General features: G+C 36.2%; 1 protein-coding gene across 1 annotated transcript in view; it reads right to left on the bottom strand.

Annotated features, from left to right (window-relative positions):
- UNC5C (unc-5 netrin receptor C) overlaps positions 1 to 22,541 on the bottom strand; it is a 341,537-nt gene that overhangs the window by 69,273 nt on the left and 249,723 nt on the right. The window contains exons 5-6 of the mRNA XM_088133037.1: positions 5,613 to 5,793; positions 427 to 594 (exon numbers count right to left, since the gene is read on the bottom strand). Of these exons, the coding sequence (XP_087989163.1) occupies positions 427 to 594; positions 5,613 to 5,793 (349 nt within the window). The remainder of the gene's footprint in view (positions 1 to 426; positions 595 to 5,612; positions 5,794 to 22,541) is intronic.

Genomic DNA, 22,541 nt, shown 5'->3' with positions numbered 1-22,541 from the left:
TCTTCCTGGAAGGAATTCAAATAATTTTCTGATCAATCTAAAATGAATAGGATAGATTTTACCCATCTTAGTGATTAAGACGGCAGCCAAAAGCATTTTAAAACAATCTTAAGATTTTTGATGATTTTTGTTTTTTGCATGTGAAAGATTGGGGTTTTCAGAACCATAATAATGAAGTGATAATCCAACTCCTTCAGATAATATTTTCAACTTTAGTAAATAAACCTTATTTTTGCCTATGAATAAGCTTACTAATACATTTTTTGGCTCAAAATCATGTTATTATTTAATTGCAGAGTTTTCAACAGATCCAAGGCCTAGGTTCCTGAGTCCAAATCTTGACACATTATGTAAGTGTTTAGAATAATGACTGAAAGAAAACAAGAGTTATTCTGGGCAATATAGCATCATAGTGATACAACATACCTGGACATAATGTGGTACAAGCTATTTTCTGCAAACTCTGGCCTTCACAGAAGGTGCCCCCATTGAGTGGTGCAGGATTGGTACATGTTCTTGTACGCTTCTGAGAGCCTTTCCCACAACGGCTGTTACATACCGACCACTCTGTCCAAGTTGACCATCCTCCATTGACTGAGAAGTGAGGAAGGTATAAAAATGACAGAGATGAAGAACTGACAATTTACTAAGCTTATAGGCATCCAAATGTTTCTATGCATTAAATATTTTTTTGTTAAAAAAGGAAAGTATTTATATACTGCTTTTATGCTTGCTAGAGTTTCAAAAATGGAAAATAAAAATACAATAATATCACAACAAAGGCAACCCCCAATTTAACATATAACAAAACAAGATTAAAATCTGGACAAAACTGTAGTTTTTTTGGAGGTTTAAAATTCAGTAATCCTTGGTTCTCTTAGAAAAAAAGATGTCTCTTAGAAAGGCCTGTCCTACTTGGACAGTCAGATGGAGCCTGCTCAGGACCTCCACCTACCAGGATGTGTGATAAGAGGAGTCCTGACACAGAGCATCTTCTGTAGGGTTCCCCTCCTAGGCTTATTCTCCAAGTTGTGTGGAAAGTTGCTCAGACTGGCTTTTCCCAAAGGTCTTTCATGTTGCTTCACTTATCTTTCTTGGCATGTCATTGGAATTCTAATCCACAGTATGTACCTTTCTCAAAACAGATCTTATAAATAATTTGCATATTATCAGGTGGTCTTGATGGGTCTAAGAAAAGGGGAAATGTAATCAGTAAGAGCCGTTCACCACTTCCCAAGTGGGATATTCCTCCTCTCAGATAGTGACCTCATAAGGGCTACTAAGACTGTCCAACTTCCACTGTCATACCCCTTAGGAAGGCTAGTAATAGAATATTCCTCTTTCTCCAAAGCTCCATTCAATTTCAGGATATTCTTACCAAGAAGCTGTAAGACATATTCACCAGCTGATGAAGCTGAAATTCACCCATCCAGATTATACCAGTAAATTGGAATCTATTCTCAGTTGAATACAGTGTCCAAGTGATTATGAACAATTTTCTCAGAAAAGTGATACAATATTAATCACACAAAATTTCTAAGGTTTTCTCCTTACTATTGTAAGGGATAGTATACATTCTTCCCCACCCAAATAATTCCAAGGGCAGCACTGTGTAGATACCAGCCTTTTCTCTGCCCTTACCAATACTGTATGGAGAAAGATAAAGAATACTCTCAAAAAATCAATATGTGCTTCATTAGTTATAGAAAGACCTTCAGTTGTGGTCACCATGTCAAGTTATGGAATGTACTTAGGAAACTGACAGGATAGGAAACAAGAGTCAGGACAGAACATGGTGAAATAGACTGTCTCCAGGTTTGTCTTCCAGGATGTGGAAGTAGATAAACATGATTTTAAAATTGGAGGAAGATACATCAATATTCAGTGCTATGCTGAGAATACTACTCTGATAGCTAAAAATGCAAATTATCTGCAAGCTCTAGTAATGAAAGTCAAGGACCACAATGAAAAAAATGGGACTAAGATTGAATATAAAGGCCAAACTAATGACAACAGGTACAGTAACACCCCCTTAGAACTGACAATGAAGATACTAAAGTGGTGGATAGTTTATCTTTTAGGATCAGCTGTCAACAGTAAAGGGACCAGCAGTCAAAAAATATGTCACACACTATGGATCATAGGACAAATCAACACAAATCAACCCTCAAGGCACAAATGACCAGGCTCAAATTATCATCTTTTGGACACCTAACTTTCTTGAAAGGTCTATAATGCTGGAAAAGATGGAAGGAAAGAGAAAAGAAAAAAAGAGGACAACCAGCAGCAAAATGGATGGATTCAACCATGGTGGTGATGGGTATACAATTGAAGGACAAAGTTGATGACACATCATCCTGGAAAAAAATCCATCTACAAAGAGTAAACACTGACTTGCTGGAACATCAATCAACTAACATGGACTAGGGACCATATACTTGCTCCTAAATGTTTAGAAACCAAAGAAAGTATATTCTGTGCCAAAGCAGAGCTGTATGGTCAATTTCCTGTTTCACAGGTTAATCTGGAATATTCTCTAAAACCTTGTGAGTCCTCCTAGATCAATTCCAATTTGATGATATTCAGTTTAGTAGGTGGATTATCCCTGTAAATGAAATTCAGTGTTTCAATTATTGTGGTAGTAACCCATTAAATTCTATTGCTAGATTCCTCATTAAACCAGTTTAGATTTTGGAAAACAATAAACACAGTTTATTTCCACAAGGATTAGGGCTTCACTAACCAGTTACCCCCTGCATTTCATAGAATTTCCCTCCTGCTTTTCTACAGACAGGCAAATTCCTCAGATAAATGCACTACAATTAATATGCTTATCCAACTGATTTTAGATTCTTTCAGTAGAGTGTTTTATTTCCATCTCAGATGATATATGCAACATTATAATTCATATATTTTGTACCAACCCAATGAACAAACAATAGAAAAAATGCTAAGCCATTACAGAACTTATTTATCTGATGAAGCTTTTATTCCTAAATTTAAAATGTCAAATGTATTCTTTTTTAAAAAATACAGGGTTTGTGACATATCACAAAGCAACTTTCTGTTTCAAGCATTCCTTCAAGAGATAAAGAGACTTTCAGACTCTTGAGATGGGGCTTATATTGACCAAATACAAAAACTGTGCAATATTCTAACTTTGACCACAAAGGTATTGCCCTGCAATTATTGACCTCCCCCGCTTTAAAAAAGAAGCTTGACTTTCTATCTTGTTTTCAGGGTTCTTAAGAATTTGTTCTGAGTATCTCCTGCTGGTGTTTTTGAGCTTACTTTATTGGTGGAGGAGAATGAAATTGCTGCACTTCTTTTCTGTACTTTCATCCTTCTGAAAGGTTCCCTGTCTGCCTATCTGACCAAGCTAGGGAAAAAAAAACCCAATGGGAAAAGTTCCTTCTTTATAGGAGAACTTCATTGAACTGAACCCAGGAAGCCAATACCTACAGACTGCTAGAAAGATGATGGTTCAATGAAAGATGGAATACATACATATGCCATATAAGCCTTCTTGTAACAAAGTAAGTGCAAGAGCCCACTGATGAAATTCTGTTCTCATTTGAAAGAAAGTTTGAAAGCATATTCTCTAACATACACTGAATGAAAAGTGGTATAAAAACATGCAGAAATGCTTCTTTATGGCACTACAACAGACTGCTGAGAACTCTGGATGTTCTTTGTGGACAGAGAAAATGAGAATAAATGCAATCACAGATCAATCAAAGGAGCAGTTATTTATCTGCTTTTCCCTACCTCTCTCTCTCTCTTTCCCTACTCTATTTCCAACTCAACAGGAAGAATGCCAAGTTGTTCTTAAAAATTAAGTATAATATGTGTCCTTGTTCTAATTGCAGGCAGATTGAAAACAGTAAGGCTGCTTTATTCAAGCTGCTTCAGTTTTAAGCTTTTGATAAACACAATGAAATTTGAAAGCATGGACAGGGAGAATGACTTAACATTCCAGGGAACAAAACTCTGAAGTCTATGGAATTATTTTTTTTTTCAGACCAACATGTTTTAATTAACTTCAAAACAAAAGACAGTCTACTTTCACTCTGATTGCCCCACATTGTTCCAAGGTTTCAACACAGGGCTGAATAAATTAGAATTCAACCCACTTTAGAAGTCCACATTTCTCATTCTTGCATTTGTATAGCATTGTATAGTCTAGCAGAATATCTATTTTTTTAAAAAAAAATCATTATGTTTGACATTTCAAAGTAGTGACAAAGAGCTTGATCAGATTCCCAATAGGTGGTAAACCAATAGGTGATAAAATTTCACATACTAACCAAGATCTTCATGTTTAGAGAGAGGATACTTATACTGAGTATATGTACATGTGAACTAAACTTTGTTTATATGCATGCATGCATTGTACTTTCTATCAGAACTGTACAGAGCTTATCAACTGTGTCTCCCTTGTATCATAAATACTGATAACCATGTACATCTAACCAGTTACCTACTGAGGCAATGACTTCATTGAGGCAACTGCTTACAATCAGGCAAAATCGTCTTGGCCCTAAGATAAAAGTTCAGGTATAATCTATGCAATAATTAAAGTGATTGTAATAAAACTTTTGAAGGTCTATTTTATTATTAAAAGTGGTTTTACCCACATAGTAACTATGTTTACTTTAGTAGACATTTTAAAAGTTTGCCCTTTGCTCCTGCCATAGGCAACCCCCCTCCCTTCAAATATCTTCTTGTGGTATGAGAGATCTACACAAAGGTGGTTAATAATCAGATTCTTTGAATTGCATGAAAAGTTCCCATTCAAGTGCCAACGGTGACAGAAAAAGAGAGTATCGATAGAGGGCATTCACAATTGAGGGAATTTTGTTTTAGAAGCTTGTGCATTAGGCTGGTAAAATATATGATCTGGGTTCTAATGTCATTAGAATTTAGAGACTATATTGAGCATCAGAACGCCGACTGGAATATATATTTGGGAACTGGACCACAGAGTGACTCTTAGATACTAGCTAAAATGCTGCAGATAGAGGCATAAAATGCACATGGTGGAGATGTTGGGAGCAATGTGGATCCATTTGGATTCATCTGGGCATATCACTGATCCATCAACCAATATCTCCATTCACTGGATACTTACGAAGATTAGGCTTGATTGCTTCTCTCAATCAAGTGCCTTGCAACTGTGCTGGAACTCGAGAATTCCTAGCCAGAATTCCTCATCACATTTCTCAATAGGGGCATTTAAATGACAGAATGTTCCTGAGTACATTAATTTGCACGACACCTTTAAACATCTTCTGGTTGGCATGAAGTAAATTCCATCTTGTTCTCTTCACATTTTACTACCATTTGATTTTCTTCTATGATAATTTCTTCTTTAACTGGATGATTGTTTTAGCTGCCTACTGGTTTCACTATTTGAAGTGTATGTTACTCACACATTTCAGTAGTATGAGAATATGCCTATTGTGCATGGAGTCTATTAATCTGAAGAGAAATGGCAGTTGAATGTGAGAAGTCTATGAACTACATTTGGCAGATTAATTCAGATTACATTTTCATCATCATGGGAAAGGATCAAAAACTATAAATAACCAAAATATGTAACCAAATCTTACCATAGACAATGACAGCAGCAGTGGTGCTCTTCCTTTTTGCCACAATATTTTTGGCAACACAAGTATAATTGGCTGTATCAGAGAGGCGTGCCTGCTTTATGATCAAGTTGTGGTCAATTGTGATGTAAAAATTTCGGTCTTCCACAGGGTCTATCACCTCTTCATTTTTCAGCCACTCAACCTGTTGAGAGATTCACAAGTATGATCAGATACAGCATTTTTGTATCAAGCATTCAGGTGAACTATTTATTACGTGTCTTTATATTCCTGTCTCAGGATAACAAATTTAGATTCATTTCTCAGGCACACAAATTTAATAATAAATAAAAAATAAATAAAAATAACAATTCTCTCACAGCAGCTTACAAGTTATATATTAAAAAAGGTAAATAAAAACACAAATATCATTCAAATACAAATAAAACAAGCAGTTGTCTATTATCTTCTTCCAGGACAGCTCATAGTAATGACAATATAGTGGATAGAGGAAAAAATGTCCAGCTGAGCAGTCTTATGTGGTGGTTGTTGCCTTTATGTTTCCCTTCTTTCAGGGGTCCTTTCCGGAGGTCAGTTGTGACAACTATCAGTGGCCAATAGCCACAGGGACATTAGGAGACCACCTGTTGCAGAGGCAAATCTAGGTTTCCTATTAAGATCATATCTAGTGTATTTTAAATTGTAATTATTTCTATCCTACCTTTCAGTTATTGTCTTAGGAGACTGAACAATGACAAATTTAAAGAAAAAGATCATTCAGTGACATCTTTATCCAAGAGATTCTCTGGCCCTTCCAATTTTAAGGATGTTAACAACTATTAGAGGCCTCTGGAATCTATGTGGGTCATGAATGCCTGATCTTTTGAAACAAATTATTTTTCATTAATAAATTAATAGGAATATAGGCTAAACATTTCACAAATAATGCATCTTGTGTGGAGACTTAAGATAAGATAATGCTTGCCATATATATGGATCAATGTGACTTTGTGTGAATTGCTTATATACAATCACACTTAAAGAGAATTAACACCCCTGTATTCATACAAATATTTCTTTAAAATTTTTTTTAAAAAGGCTGGAATGGTTAAAGATCTAAAAACATGCTCCTCAAGTTATATAATATTCCATTCATTTCTGTCATAAAGAAGCACTCCATTCTCCTGGAGCTGCCTGAGGTAAGCTAGTCTACATAAATTGGCTGAACATTCAGTAGCTTATTTGCTTTTGAACTGAGCATGCTTTACAGCCGGGGATGGATCAAAGAAGTGCCTTCATGTCACTGGATCACTGGAATTTATGCCCAACACTTTAATCAAATAAAAAAGAAAAATCCTGCCCCTGGCCAACCCAATGGAATACAGAGAATTCTTACAACTAAGAAAGACCTGGTTTGTCCAGACAAACATGCCCTTTACTCTAAACCATTTGAACATCTGCCCAAGGAGACTGAAAGCCAAGAAGGTTTGCTCCATTTTTTTTTTAAAGTCACAGAAGTGACTGTGATCAATCATTCATCTAGGCAGTTGGGCCTTTTTCTGTTTTTGTCAACATAAAGCTTGATTCTTTTCCTAGATGAATCATTGAAGTTCTGTTTAGTGAAATCAGTCCCCTCTAAGACAGGAACATGAATATTCTAATTGAATATTTCATTTTATCACATAAAATAATACTTTGTTGCAAGTGTGCAAATATCTGTCCTCAGATCAGCCTAATCCATACATTAATATGCACCAACTTAGTATTTCACAACATGGAATTATTAATGCTTCTATGAACTGCATGCATGAATTATTTCTAGTGGAAACTATAGCATTTAGAATAGTGTGAAATTACAGTAAATTTTCTGTTATAGAATACCACGTGCAGTCACAGACTAATGAATCTACAACCCTTAGATTTTTCTAATTCTGAAACTATAATTAATAACAAACTATTAGGCAAAATACAGGCTTTTCCTAAGAGTATTTCTTCATGGAAATAGCTGTCATATCTGGATAGACTGAATGCATATCAGACACATTCATCCTATGCATCCTACACATACTTTACTTTAGTCCTTTATCTGCTTCTGGTATTTTAAACAACTACACAATTTGTACAACAGAACCAATAGGCAAAGATAGGGTTCCTTCTTGCACTCCTGCACTCATTTATTTCTCTTAATACCTTCCAGGTGCAACTGTCAAAATTAAGTTACATTTAGCCAGCATTCTAATATACATTTTTGGGGACTATCGCATTGTTCTTACTGAAACTAGATTCTACAGCAGTATAGCACTTAAATTCACTCCCCCAATGGTGCTTTGGAGCATGTAGAAGTATAACATAGCACTGCCTGCAACTCCATAAAGCAGATGTTTGTTTTGTCATAATTATCCAAGAAGGGTACAGCATTTGCAGAAGACAACAAGCTCACCATTTGCATAATCATAATCTGTTGTTCCCTGCCCTATTTTCATACCATGTTGTAGCAACATACAGAGAAGAGGGACAATATGGACAAAGTTAGATAATACTCCCATGTTTGCTTATTCCTCAAGAGGTAATGGTAATAAAAGCAAAATGATAGATACAGCCTATGGCAACACTGGACAAACCTGTCTGGACTTAGAGGCAAAGTCAGACCTGGCTAGCACTTGGATGGGATTCCTAGTTGCTGCATGATCCCAGGAAAAGGCACAACTGCTTGAAAGTGTTGCAAACAGGTGCTAGGTTTATATCTCCACATGTTCTGGACCTCTTTTTAAAGACTGAATCAAAAAATTGCAGTTTTACTTCCTTCCACATACATATATCTGTTTGATGGCTATCTGTGAAGCAAAATTCATCTTAATTTACTTCACAACGTTGTTATAACTGATGTTATAAAGAAAAATCCTACTGCATTTTATTCATTAACTCTCATGAAACCTGATGGAAAAGAAAAGAAAAGAATTCTGGTGAAATTTGTATGCACAAAATGTGATGTTCTTCATTTAAGAAATGAAATGAGAAATGGGAATGTATAAAGGTCCTATCTTTCCTAGTACAGTTAAATGCATATCACTTGCTACATCCCTCTGAGGTAATAAACAGTATTTTTATCCTAAAACATGTAACCATCTGCCCAAGCAGCCCAGAAATCATAGATGGCAAAATGGATATTGAGAAAGATGTTCCTTGAATTTGTTGTCTAGAATCTAAGAAAGGGATAAAGTTCAGTATCTGCTCTAAGATACTGGCAGAAATTAAGAGAAAAAACTAGCTAGCAAATATGTCTTGTTTTGCTTTTTGTCTTGAGTCTCTTAGGCAACCTTTTCCCATCGAGCACTTGGTTTGCCCCCATTTGTAACATTTTTCAAAGCTAAAGTCTTGTCATGCTGCCTTTCTCAGAGAGCTGCTAATAATTTCCTCTAAAACACATCATATACTTTCAGAGAATGAGCATTCAAATCATTTTCCAATGTTTGATGTGCCTAATTTGTCAAAGAAGACAGGATATTGCACTTTAAGCTCCTTAGGGCGTTGATCAAAACCACAGGTCTTATTTGCAGGGCCTTTTAGAAACGAGTCAGTTATAATGTCCTTGGTAATAGTACTAAATGGCAAATTAAAATTGCTTCAGCTATAAAACATATAACAATTGCTTCAGAATAAACACCTGTTTTCAGTAAGACATTGCTTCACTTAATGCTTTTACATAAAATGCCAATAATTTAGCACTCTGAAAATGCTACAGTTTTATCCCTATGAATCAAACTGCCAAATCACATTTTAGTACAGCATGCTGTGTGAACCCAGTCCATATAGTCTATGATTCAGTGTGTTTTGCCAAGCCAGAAAACTGAGTTAATTGAGCAAACCACAGTTAATCATGGATTACCATGTCATGAATATCTATGTGTTATGCTTCCTTATACAAGACACACACATTATGCCATTTTTCAGCTTCTATTCTGGAATGGAACTAGTCCAAGAAACGAATAGAAGAGAATATGTGTGGCTCAGGGTTGAACTGTGGAGTCCTTGGGGTTCTCTGAGCTTGGTTGTTCTCTTGCAAACATTTCATTACCTGCCTAGGTAACATCTAGCACTGAAGATGTTACTTAGCTGGGTAACAAAACGTTTGCAAGAGAACAACCAAGCTCAGAGAACTCCAAGGACTCCATAGTCCAAGAAAGCATATAATTTGTCTTTCATTCTTACTCTCTTCACAAGGCATTACTTCTTCCATTTTTCTTCCCAATACATCTTTCTAGGCTAGAATGATATGTAGACTCTATTCAGACATGTGACATCATACAAGCCTAAGTTAACAGGTGAAGTACTTTAGCTATCCACATCTGACAGTTGTTGTCAGGATTGGCTTCTTTTTACTCATCTCTTATGCGGTGGCTCATTGTCCCTTCCCTAATACCAAAGGACTATCAGTCACTAAATGAGAGATACATCCAGCCTAAAGAAAGGAAAATAGCCCTATGGCCTTTCCTCACTGCCAAAATGAGGTGTTGGCAAAAAAACTATGCCAGCAGGCCAATCCCTATTTTGCCTCTAAAACTCTGTCCAGTCACTGCTGCAGTCACAAATTTTGCCTACAAAGTAGTGGGTGATAAAGCCTAAGTGATATTATATGCTTTGATTGTGGCTTTGCTTGTGGTTGGAATAAGCTGGCCTTAGTATTTCTTTACCAGATCCTATTGACTCTTGTATCTGGGGACATGTTAGCATGCCCAGGAGCTAAACTAAGAATGCCTAGCTTATGCATGACTATTTTTGATAGGAAAGAGAGACTAAAGGACAAAAAGAAACATATGATGGTATATATAGATGTGAGGGAAGATAGTTTGCAAAGCTATAAAAGTATAGAGATAGATAGCAAATGGTGTTGGTGTGAACTAGATTTAGCTACATTTTGGTTTCTTTTCTTATCTCATGTCCTTAATTTCTGTTACTAGTTCTCATGTCCCTTCTGCATCAGTTCCTTCAAAAGGAAATGGTATAATGGGTATGTATGTAGGTACATATGTATGATAAAAATACAAAAAAATAAAAAGTTGTGAGTGGGAAATTCCTCTATTTTTACCCAGTGGTATTTTACCACTGTTTTGTAAGATTTCCCCAGCTGTATTGACCTGTCCTGTGGTATGTGGCATTTTTAATTACATTTGTATCATTTGCTGTAAGAACTTAAGGGAAGGTGGACCATATACACCATTCTGATAGCACTTGTATATATTCCTTTCTGCGACCACTAAACATCAGAACCTAGGTAGCTCCTAAAGCTAATGTATTGTATATAGTCATCTAAAGTGTTATGGTCTGTGAGTTCAATTCCTGGTAGAGAGTTTGAACCCTACAGAATAACATCTGGCTACCCATGCCTGATGAATCCCAAAGAAGATAAAACTGGTCATATGATGCCTCCTGGTAATCAATCTATTGAAACTGTGATTTCAAATCTTGGTTTGGTAGCAATTCACGAATCATATCTTCTCATTCGGCAGGAATTTGACATATTACTGAATCACAGTTCGGCTTCTTCAAATTTTGTGTCAGTGACAAACTGGCTTCATACATCATGTTATGCCATGAGTTGCTTAATCATCCTTTGCTGAATGTTATAATTGGCTAGGCACATATCACATGAAACAAAAACAATTAAACCACACAATAGCTCAGTTGACTTCATCTATAAGTGCTCTTAAGCAAACACCCTCTCATTCTAAGCCTGTGAGTATGCAATATTGACATATTGTGTAATTTTTCCCTTCTGACAGTAAGAACACTACTGTTCACCTTGGGCACATTTTGGCCACCAGTGTAACCATAGTCCAATTTCATTCTAATTTTATGTGATTAGGAAGGAAACAATGGCAAACCACTTCTGAAATCTTGCCAAGAAAACTGCAGGAGTCAACAGTGACTTGAAGGCACACACTGTGTGTGTGTGTGTGTGTGTGTGTGTATGAAAGCACCCAGATCTATTTCTGTTAGAAATCTGAAAGCACCCAGATCTATTTTTCTGTTACTAATTCAGGGAATGGCAGGGCTCCCTTGAGCTCCTGCCTTCTGTCAGTATTCTGCTGGATTAAGGGAACTAATATTATTATTAATGTTTTTAAATTTTTATGTTTTATGTATTTATATGTATTTATGGTTTTAATGTTTTGTGTGAACCACCCAGAGTCCCCCATTGGGGCGGGGAGAAATTAAATAAATAAATAAATAAATAAATAAATAAATGTATTCACTTTTAAAAAGCCCTTAAAACACATGTATTTGAATAGACTTGTAATTGTTGATTGATCATTTCAATTAATTTGTTTTGTTTTCATTGGTTTTAATTATTTTAATTGCTTTTAATGTCTCAATTTAAAATTTATTTTTTTACTGTAAACTGCTGAGGGTCTTTGCGGTTAATGATAAAAGAAGTCAAATAAAAAGTGATGTACAGTTCAAAGCATCTGAAAATTGTTCATGATATTGTTCATTCATATTGAAAAAATGCACAATCCAATGTGGCAGCAATTTAGAGGGCTCTGCACTTTGTTCTTCTAGCTTTTTTTAATCCCACTCCCTTAGCGGGAGACAGATGTGTTGTCTCTAATTATTCACTGATTGGCATCAGGAGATATATTAACATAATTGGGACATTTGTTCTAATTAGAAAAGGGAACCTGCCACATGTCACCCAACATGAAATGTGAGGCCAACGGCCTCAACAAGAGAGAAAAACACACAATTGTGACAATGACTCTTTCTTACAGCCCTAACCTGGTCTCTCTTTTAAGGTAGCAAAAAGGTACAGAAAGCTACTTCTTTGCTGCTGTGGTCTTTCAGATTTTGCAGCTCATAACTGGCCATCTGAAAGACCAGGCTAGGTACAGATAGAGAAAGTCTATGTCAGTGTTGTCCAAACTTGGCCACTTTAATTTGAGTGGACTTCAACTCCCAGAATTCCCCAGCCAGCATGGCTGGCTGGGGAATTCTGGGAGTTGAAGTCCACTCATCTTAAAGTAGCCAAGTTTGGACAACACTGGTCTATGTGATCGCTAAGAGTTGATACCGACTTGATGGCACATAACCTTATTTTTTCCCTCGTTTTACCTCCATTTTCTCACCGTGGCTTTCTTCTGTTAGAGTGAATGTAAGGCCATCTTCTCTGTGACACTATTTTATTCAGATTTGGAATGCTTCTCTGCTCTTTGTCATATGTATTTATTCATTTGTTTGTTAGCTTGTTTTTCAAATTTATATATGCCGCCCATCTCACTGTGCCAGTGACTTTTAATGTCGCATAAAAAAAAAGCTGCAGTATAGCTTCAGTGTTCAGACTTGGTTCCTACATTGCAATTTAAAAGTACATGCAGAGAGATTACTTTAACAGAGAAGCTTAGCGAGCACAGCTAGTTGATGCATGTGTGTATAAAAGAAAGAGAGGTGGTGGAGAACAGGTAGGCAGCCTTTCCTAAGGAGAAAATTAATTTAAAACAACAACAACAATCAGTTATAAGGGATGTGTCTACAGCCATTATTAGTGGGGGAGAATTTGTATGATTTCTTGAAGCTCCTGTTTAGACCATATTCCTCCTGAACAAACTGCTATAATCCATAGGCAGCACTCTGTGGGCATAAATGTATATTCTCTACAAACTAGAAAGACAGCAAATGATGTCTTGTGATTTCACTCAAGGTTAATTTCTCAGAATCTACTTTGATTCTGAATGTTTGCATTTATTTCAACAAATACCAAGGTCTTTGAAAATCATTTGTCCTCAGGATGGAATCCAATCCTGGAACTTGATGACTATTTGCTGGAACTCTGCCCTAGATGAAAGTGGCAGCTATGTGTGGCACAGGAAGGTAAGTCTGTCTTACGAGGGACATCCTCTGAAAAGCAGATGAGGAGGATTCATACAGTTAGGAATGTTGGTCTAAAAAAGGCTCAGACAATGGTAAATTGTTTACTAACTTTCTTAGACATGAGAGGTGAATGGGGCGAGTCAAGAAAAATCCTCCTCTTCCTTAAGGCTGTGGGACTTAAAAAAACAAAGCCACTTGTATTAATTAAATCATAATAGGAGGAAAGGCTGTAAACTATGTTTTAAAGTAGGGTTTCCCAGTCTTCTGGGGCCAATAGGCATTTTGAAACCATGTAGTAGATGTACACAGAAAATGCATACCGCTGGGATTTTGCCTGATCGCAAATGAGTTGCTGTAGGGTGTGTACAAAAAACAAATTCCCAAAGGCACACTATGAGGATAACCACTATTACTGGTGCAAGCCTATCAGAATACTCACTATCAAATCCTAGCACACCTACACCTTTTCCTGGCTCATGTGAACTCATTTACAAACAAAGCATTGGTCTGCAACCACATTTTCTAAAAATGCTGATGCATTGTGAAATCTGATGACATTCACAGAAATAAATACTATTCTGAAGTTGATGCTTAGCTTTGTTGCATACCAACTTAATTTTTCTTTAAAAAATTATTTAGTAAATAATTAATAAATTTCTTACTTTTCATTAAATTAAAATTCAATTAATTAATTAACATATAATAAATTAGTTTGGTCTAGTGGTTAAGACACTAGGCTAGAAAGCAGGAGACTGTGAGTTCTAGTCCTGCATTAGGCATGAAAGATGGCTGGGTGACTTTGGGCCAGTCAGTCTCTCTCAGCCCAACTCACCTCACCTCACAGGGTTGTTGTTGTGGGGAAAATTGTAGGAGGAAGGAGTATTAGGTATGTCCTCTGCCTTGAGTTATTTATAAAAATAATAAAGGTGGGAAAAAATGAAAAAAAAAATAATTTATTAAATAACATTTATTTATTAAAAATATTTTAAAAATTAAAACGTAGAAATGGGCAAGTGGTATCAAACAGTTATCAATGAACATATTGGTGATCCTAACATTATTCCATGATGTAACTATAATTTGTCTCAGTTATCATTACTATTCACATATGCATGGGCTTACTAATACATCCAAACTGTCTCAGCTTGGCATCCATCTTGCAAATTAGTTAAAGTCCTCGGTTAAAAATCTAACTTTAACAAGTTAGTGAATATGCTTACCCGGTGGCAACAATATTTATTTTATTTAAATCAATCACAATCTGCTATTCCTCAGACAGCTTAAGGTGACTAATGAAAAAATGAAAACACTGAAGATAAACATTAACCAAACATTCACACAAGGCAGAATGGAAAAGCAGGACAGTAATTAAAAACCAATGGATCTTAGCAATTAACATTAAAGTCCTACATTTAATTTATGAATTCATTAATGTAATTGAAAAATTAATGCATTACAACAGTATACTTCAAAAATAATTTGGGAGATGTGCTTGGTCAGGTACAGACCCTCTCTGCCCTTCATTAAAGCAGCCTGACTTTCTGCAAGCTTCCATGTGAGACTGAAAGAACGATGCGCCTGCTTGAAGAGTCACATTAACTTTAAGGAGCAGATTCCTTAAAGTATTTGCATCCTTTTTCAGGAATACAATAAAAAATAATAGCAGAGAGATGCTGTGTCCAAAGCATTTCTGGACCATTTTCAAAGAGTGCAGGGACCTCGAATTTACCTCACAGGTGATAAAAGACACAGAAAATGAAGAAAGAACTGGAGGTAAGAGGGGTCAAGGAAAACTGGAAGAGGGAACAAGAAAGCGAACTTAGGGCTAGTCTCATCCAGTCAGCCAGCCGATTCAGGCAAGGAGCCAGAGAAGGACAAAATCAAACCTAAGAATGAGCAAATATGAAAAAAGAAAATAAAGTAGGCTGTTTGCAAGAGCGAAAAATGAAAGCTGGCATTCTGCCTAGCTATTCAGTTGCAATCCATCTCTATAGCAAAGTTTTCACTTTGTAAATTTTCCCAATCTTACTATTTAAGTGCATCTAATTTTCCCCATGACCCCTTTTGTTTCCAACCTTCCAGATACCTTCCAGAAGATAAATCGCCCCAATATACAAGCGAAAGCACTGAGAGTGACTATGTCCCTCCTTGGTATTCAGAGCCACTCTCCTTCTTCAGCTCTCTGTTCTCAGTATATAAAAGGTTCCCTTTTCTGAACAGAATGCAAAATGCTGTCAGGTCGATAAAGTACCTGCATGGAAATAGGTACACACAGGAGTTCCAATTAAAGGCAGCGGCTGCAAAATCAGGAACTGCTCTCAGCAAACAAAGCAAACAGCAGCTTTATTAACAATCAATTAGATGCAGCAGCCACCTGATGCTACATGTTTGTTTAGGTCCCATGTGCTCTGTACATTTTGCCCAGCAGAGTAGAGGTCGGGCCACATTCCTTCTGAGTTGGCAAGCAAATGTAATCACTTGGTAACCCAGTAACTATCTCTTCACTTAGCTCCCCCACCCCCAGTTGGTACCTAACTTGATTGAAGTAGGTACTGCACAGTTTTTAAGCTTAACTGGGTCATCGAATATTACAGCTGCTGCTGTTGAATTAAATTCTTAGGGAGAAACTTTCTATAATAAGCAAGGCAATTATCCCCATGTTGAAGGTGGAGCAAGTCACACATTTCAATGTAAAACTTTGTTCAGTTGCTTATAGCTTATTCACTAATCTTAGATATCACTGGTGATTTGATCTATAACCTTAGAGTGAGAAGTTAATTTGATGAGGCTGCCTCAGTCTGAGATCATTTCTCATGCCCAAAGAGATTAGGGCATCTTTGAAAACAACAGAAGCAATAAGAAAAGTTATTAACTACCAATAACTGTGCTTTCTTACTATAGAAGAATCCCAGTACCTGCCCTAAAGATGCTTTTCCTAAGTTTTACAGATATACCAGAATGTTTTTTTTTTCCACTCAAGAAAAAAGGATAAAAATATACTACAGCCAATTGTGATGTAACGTCACTACATAAATTCTCCGTAAACTGCATACCTCTAACATGATTTATGATAATTTAAAGGCTTATCTAGAACTGCAAATGCTAGCTGCAAATGTGATTTTAAAAAATCCACATTCACTGAGATCTGTCTTGAGTTAAAGCACTGTTCACTCATCTTTGACTCAGCAGGAAACTATACAAGCATGAAATTGCTGTCCCCATTGTCAATCCCTATCCTGCCTCTATTGCCTTCCTTTTACATCACTGCAGACATCTCACTCCCCTCTAAAATAATGGGTAATAATGCTTAACAGATTATGTGCACTGAGGCTGCTCTTGGAGGGTGTTAGAATAAGCTGGTCCATCAGTACAGCTAAGGGCAACTTAGCCCTGACTCTGTCATGGGCTGGGGATCAGGTGAAGGCAACATCATGGGGACACAACAATGTGTTTGTGCCAAGTGGGGAAAGGACCTGAAGCATCTAGAACAATTGTACTCTGAATTATTTTTATAATGGAACTGCTTGTCATAATCTGTAAAAAAAAATGTATTGGGGACTGTGGATGAATAGAAGAACTAAACATCAAAGTGCTCATGATCTCAACTATTTTGGAAGTCTTAAGAGAACTACAAATGCTTCAAATACAAAGAGTTATATCAGAACTGGTCCGCTAATAGTTATACTTCCAAACAGATTCTGGGAACAACTGTTTAGAAGGAATCAGCATCTTCAGCTGCTACTAGAGTATGTATACTCATTGCCTCTGAAAGAAAAATGAGTTCCCAAATGTCCAATATTTTCAGAGATATCGGCTGAAATAAAAAAGGACAAAGGAAACTAACTAAATTACAGTCTTTCCCATAGCAGCCTAACAAAAGCTAGTTTGTCATGTAAACTTAAGAGCTTCTGAAATTTAGGAATAAAAAAGAAACTTAAATCTTAATTTCTAGTGTTAGGGGTTTCTTTTAAAGGCTCACCAGGACTCCATTGTTTAGTACAGAAATTCTTTGTTAAAGCACCCTTTCTGGAACTGTTATCAGACCAGTGAACCCCCCCCCTCCCTAATTTTCACATACAGCCTTTGGGTTCAAATGCCTGAGATTTTGTAAGATGGGAATTTGGGAGGAAGGTGCTGAGAAAATCATAAATTCTCACCTATGGTGTCTGTGCCAGACTAGAAACAGAATGTGAGAACATTGGCAGTTGACCTCTTTATATTTTTCTACCTACCTCCATTTTCGAGCTATGACAACACTTGGAAGCTTTCAGATTTAGGGAAAATTGGAACTTTGTATTGGACAATAAAATCTTGAACAGTAATAAGATGGATAAGTGCTGTTTTATTTATAATAAAAGATGGCGACAATAACTCTAACCAGGGGTCAGCATCACAGTGAGTGTAATGGTTAGATGACATCTGTGCTTTTGAAGGCTGAGGCAAAGAAAAATCTGATTTGTTTACCATTGTTAATGTTTCTATATACCAGTTGCATTAGAAAAGCTCATGCTATTGGAAGTTCATATTTCTTATGTTATTTTGCTATTCAGTTTCTTGCTGTAATACTACCATTTCCATCTACCAGGTGCCGGACCACATCTTTCTATTGCTGGTGGAGGAGATAATGATTTGATTTTGCAACCAATTAAAAATATAAGGTGCTATCTTTCCAGGATCCAAATCTCCAAGAAAAATGTTTCTAGTTTTGTCTTCAGGCTTTACAAACAATATAATGTAACTCACACCTATTTGTTTGACCTATTCCTCCTAGGGCCTCTAATAGAAACTGACACCACAAACGTTATCTCCATTAAGATTGAATGTCAAAATCAGTGTTTTTAAGTTTCTTGTTTTACTCCATTTCTAATCTGTTGAGCATGCCTGCTTAACTTGCATATCATTAAGCTACCCTACTATTTACACTCTTAAGCAGGCAGCAAAAATGCATCAAACCTTCTGTAGCTGATGGACAGCTTTCAGTGTGGTAGGTTAAATAGTGTGCCCTCCTGCTGAAGACAAAAAGCACAGCAAATGTCCTTTCTATGCTGTAAGTCTTCTGAATAAAAACAATTATCCTACTATTTATCTGCAGTGATTGACTGCCACTAATCAGTCCTAAAACCCGAAAATCTAGGAGGGGTTGAGGAATTCAATCTTTGCAAATTCCTCTGTAAAATGACCTCATTCACACCTTTGAGACTAATGTGCAGATGAGACTAGATTTCACATGCTCTGCACATTCGACTGTAAGGTGGAGATGAGGTCATTTTCACATAGAGATTTTAAATGAAAATACACATTTATGTACTTAAAAAAACACTTTTTAAAAGGCTGGATATGGCTTGTCTTTCTTTTAAACAGAGCAATTACAAGCACTCTTAATCAAGCTTCTTTGTGTTATTGTATTATGTAGCTTTACTTGGAAAACGGGGTTGCAGCTAACTTTCTGACTTTTAATAGTTGTTTCTCAGCCTGGTAATTATAATACCTTTCAAACGCATGGAATCTTAAACAACGAACATATTCATCATCAAACTAAAATAATAATGTAATCCTTCAACCAATTAAGTTACCTTTCATTGGTCTGCCTCCCCTCCCCCAATATTTTATATCTTGTTAGTTACAGGTAGTGACAGCAATAAAATGCGAAAGTAAGTTATTCATACTCATTAATGTTCTGTTCTTTGTTCTTCTAACAATGTTGGAAGGAATCTATACAGAAGCTCTCTTAGGCTAATCTCCTCTCTTGGATGTTTGATCTCCCTCCTGATTTTAAGATAAATAAATAAATAAATAAGTAAAAAGGCAATTGGGAGTTGTGCAGAGTGGAAGACATTAAACAGCTCTATGGATATGACTCCTGGACCTGCCAAGTGTTAATTGGTGTCTGCCCCGACTGCAGTACAAATAGGTTTCACAGCCAATTAGCTTGCAGTCATCAATCTTTTCTGCTTGACAAAGTGAATTATTATGTTGCAGTCTTCAAAGAACAACACTTACTAACAGGCCAACTTGTGGATGATAGGCATACCAAATCTGGACTGCAAAAATTTGCTTTTTGGATAGCAGCAACATATAAGCATTTCTGAATGTCTTTGCTGCTATCTAGGGATCTTAGTATACCAAGGGAATGATCACTCTAGAAGCTCAGGTAGTGTGTGTGTGTTTTTCCTTATTTAGTGATGTAAAATTCCTTCACAGCATCACCCACCCCTTGTTGAAATAATACAAAGCTTGACCTATTGACTGTTAGTTGAAAGATTTGCTGCCCAGAGTCCACTGAAGTTGGGCAGCTAATAAATTCAAATATATAAATAAATTCTAGAAGATACTACAAGTTATTAATGGAGAAATGACTTAGGGAGAAAGAGAGGAGATTTCAGACTTCCACACAAGGAATGAATTCCAAAGCTTTGCCATTTAACCCTAGAGGTAGACCTAGAAACCAGCCTTAAACTGCTAAGCAGTGACAGAAACAGTGCATATTACTCAAAGGTCCTGCTCTTTGTAACAGCATCTCAAACGTTTCTGGAATGGATGGCTGGATCCAATGATTAAGGGCTTCTAAATTAATATTTCTTCAATTATTTTTCATAATGAAGAAATCCCAAATCCTGGCCTGCCGTATTTATCCTGGACTATTTATAGAAAATTTGATGCTGATCCAAAAAAGGGGGGAAAAGAGTACAATTTAAGGACTTTGTATGTTCTAATATTTTAGTATCTTCAAGTTAATGAAATACAGTATTTTTAAAACAGTGAAATGAAAGATAAAACCATACAATTATTTCTCTCCATTGTTTTTGTACTAACAATTAGAAAGCAATTATTGAAAGCATATGTATCAACAGTACTGAAAACCGTTCAAGTCAGCAAACATCTCACTTTTGCTGTAAACATTTTTAGCTAAGACATAAAGAATATTTACTAATGGGTAAATATGTTGAAAGTTTATTTGTGTAAAGAGATGAGGCAAAGTGATTAGCATTTAATAACTTCTAATGTACTGTCTATGTACACATATATAGTGTCTCTATACATAGAAACAAAATACTACTTGGAGTAAGTAAAATTAATCTAAGCAATAACTTGTTTAGTTCATCTGTAGCTTGTCATGTTTATGGCTCTCTATGTTGTCTGACTTCACCCATTTTGTAAACCATGGTTAAGCAAACCATGGTTCAATGCAAGGGGGAACCCAGTCACTGTATAAATGTTGGGCAATTGTTATAAGGGTTAGATTTAAGAAAGCATGATATAAACATATTTCTAAATATTTTGCATATACTTGTGTTAGTTTTTCTCATACATGTTGCCCAGTATGGTAAAAAACAAAGAAGACTCTTTCTACTGGAAAATAAAAGTGTTTTATATTACAATAAAATGTGTTTAGGTCTACTGAGAAAAGCACAGCAAGAAATATCAACAGCGTAACGTATTGTTAAATCATAATGTCTTTTCCTGCCTATGTATGCAACTCTCAAACTGTTTGATTAGACGAGAACAGCATTTGCAAAGATTTTTTTTAACTTTCTGAATTTATAGTGTCATTTTTCTTTTGTGATCTTTTAGAATAATTTAAACCATTTGCTTTTAATTACTTTTTTTTCCTGTCAAGTAGCTAATGTTTTGTAACTGGATGAATATCACACACAAAAAACTGAGAACTTCTTTTCTATTAATCATGCTTTTTCTCCTGCCTGGCATACAATCATTTCTGCTTTTGGGACAGAACTATTAAAACACTGGGAGGGACGATCTATGTCATGTGCATAATACTGCACCCAGACAATCTGCCAGTCATGAATAATCTCAGCTTCTAGCAAAGGTAATGAAGTCCCTAAATACCATCATGCATCTGCGATATGACGTGCCCCATTATAAATATTCTTGTCACTATGCAACAGCTGGTTGGTATGCAATTCAGAAGCAAAGAGACTGATAAGTTCTTCTTGAGAATAACAGTTGATTAATTCTACTGTTATCACTATGCTGGCTTCCAACCTAGCTCTGCATTAACTTATTAATCTCTTTGCACCCAGCCTAGAAAATAAAAATTGAAAAGGAATAAAATACATTAACCATGTAATTATATTTATCTACTACTGTTTTAAGAAATCATGATATGCTTTGAGCTATGCTTGTACAGAATGGCTCAGCTACCTTATAGGATCCCTGAGAAATCAGTCATCAAAGAAAATGACAAGCATGTTGTTACCAAAACAATGACATTATAATGTGATTTGCTTATCTGGAAGGCCTTTTGCACTTGGTAGTCAAATATGAGGGGTGGATTAAGCATAATCAGTGATCTATTACTAAGCTGTAAAAATGCCTTCTACCTTTCTGAAAATACATTATGATGGGAGAATTTTGAGACCGGTGTCTAGTTTCTAACGATGCACCTTCCTTTGTGCTATTATTGTAATAACAGTGTGGCTGAATGTACATAAATGCAATCCACCTGAAGTCAATCACTTCAACTGCCACTGATCTCAACTCAGTATTGTTATAATCCTTTTTTCCAAGTCGCTGCTACATAGGTAAGAGAACATGCATATAGTTTTATACAGTTGAGCAACATCTGTTTAAATCAGGGAGGGAGAGCTAGGTTCAAGTCCACCTTTAGCCACAGAAATTCACAGGGGTTGTTATGGGGTAAAATGATGGGAGATCCTTATTCTCTTGATATCTCTCTCTCCTAGAAGAAAGGTGGTACATAAATCAAATATAAAACAAATAAATAGTTTTAAAAAATCAATTGGTCAGAAGTCCACAGCATATCAAGGGTCACACTCTTAAGGTGAATTCTTCACTTTGGGAAGAACTTCAGGAAATCCAATGGAAGCCTCAAGCATCTTCAAAGTTACCAGTCTGAGGGCCTCAAAGGATGGTTAGTGGACTGCTACCCCCCCTATTTCTTGTACCCCTAGTGGTGTAATGCTAATATCACTTTCCAAATGCATAACTTTCCCTATATACTTTCCTGTAGATACTTAAAGAGCAACTAGAAAGCCATGAAGCCACAAAGCATTCCCAACTTTTAGGAAAGACAAGATAGGTTACAGAACTATGCTTCCCAAATCC

Source organism: Python bivittatus, unplaced genomic scaffold, assembly GCF_059951505.1.
Source record: "Python bivittatus isolate LINGU-HERP-01145 unplaced genomic scaffold, Pbiv_v1 ctg000070_np1212, whole genome shotgun sequence".
In the NCBI taxonomy this organism is placed as follows: Eukaryota; Metazoa; Chordata; class Lepidosauria; order Squamata; family Pythonidae; genus Python; species Python bivittatus.
The sequence above is the reverse complement of the archived record's forward strand: the minus strand, read 5'-3'. Positions and strand labels throughout refer to the sequence as shown.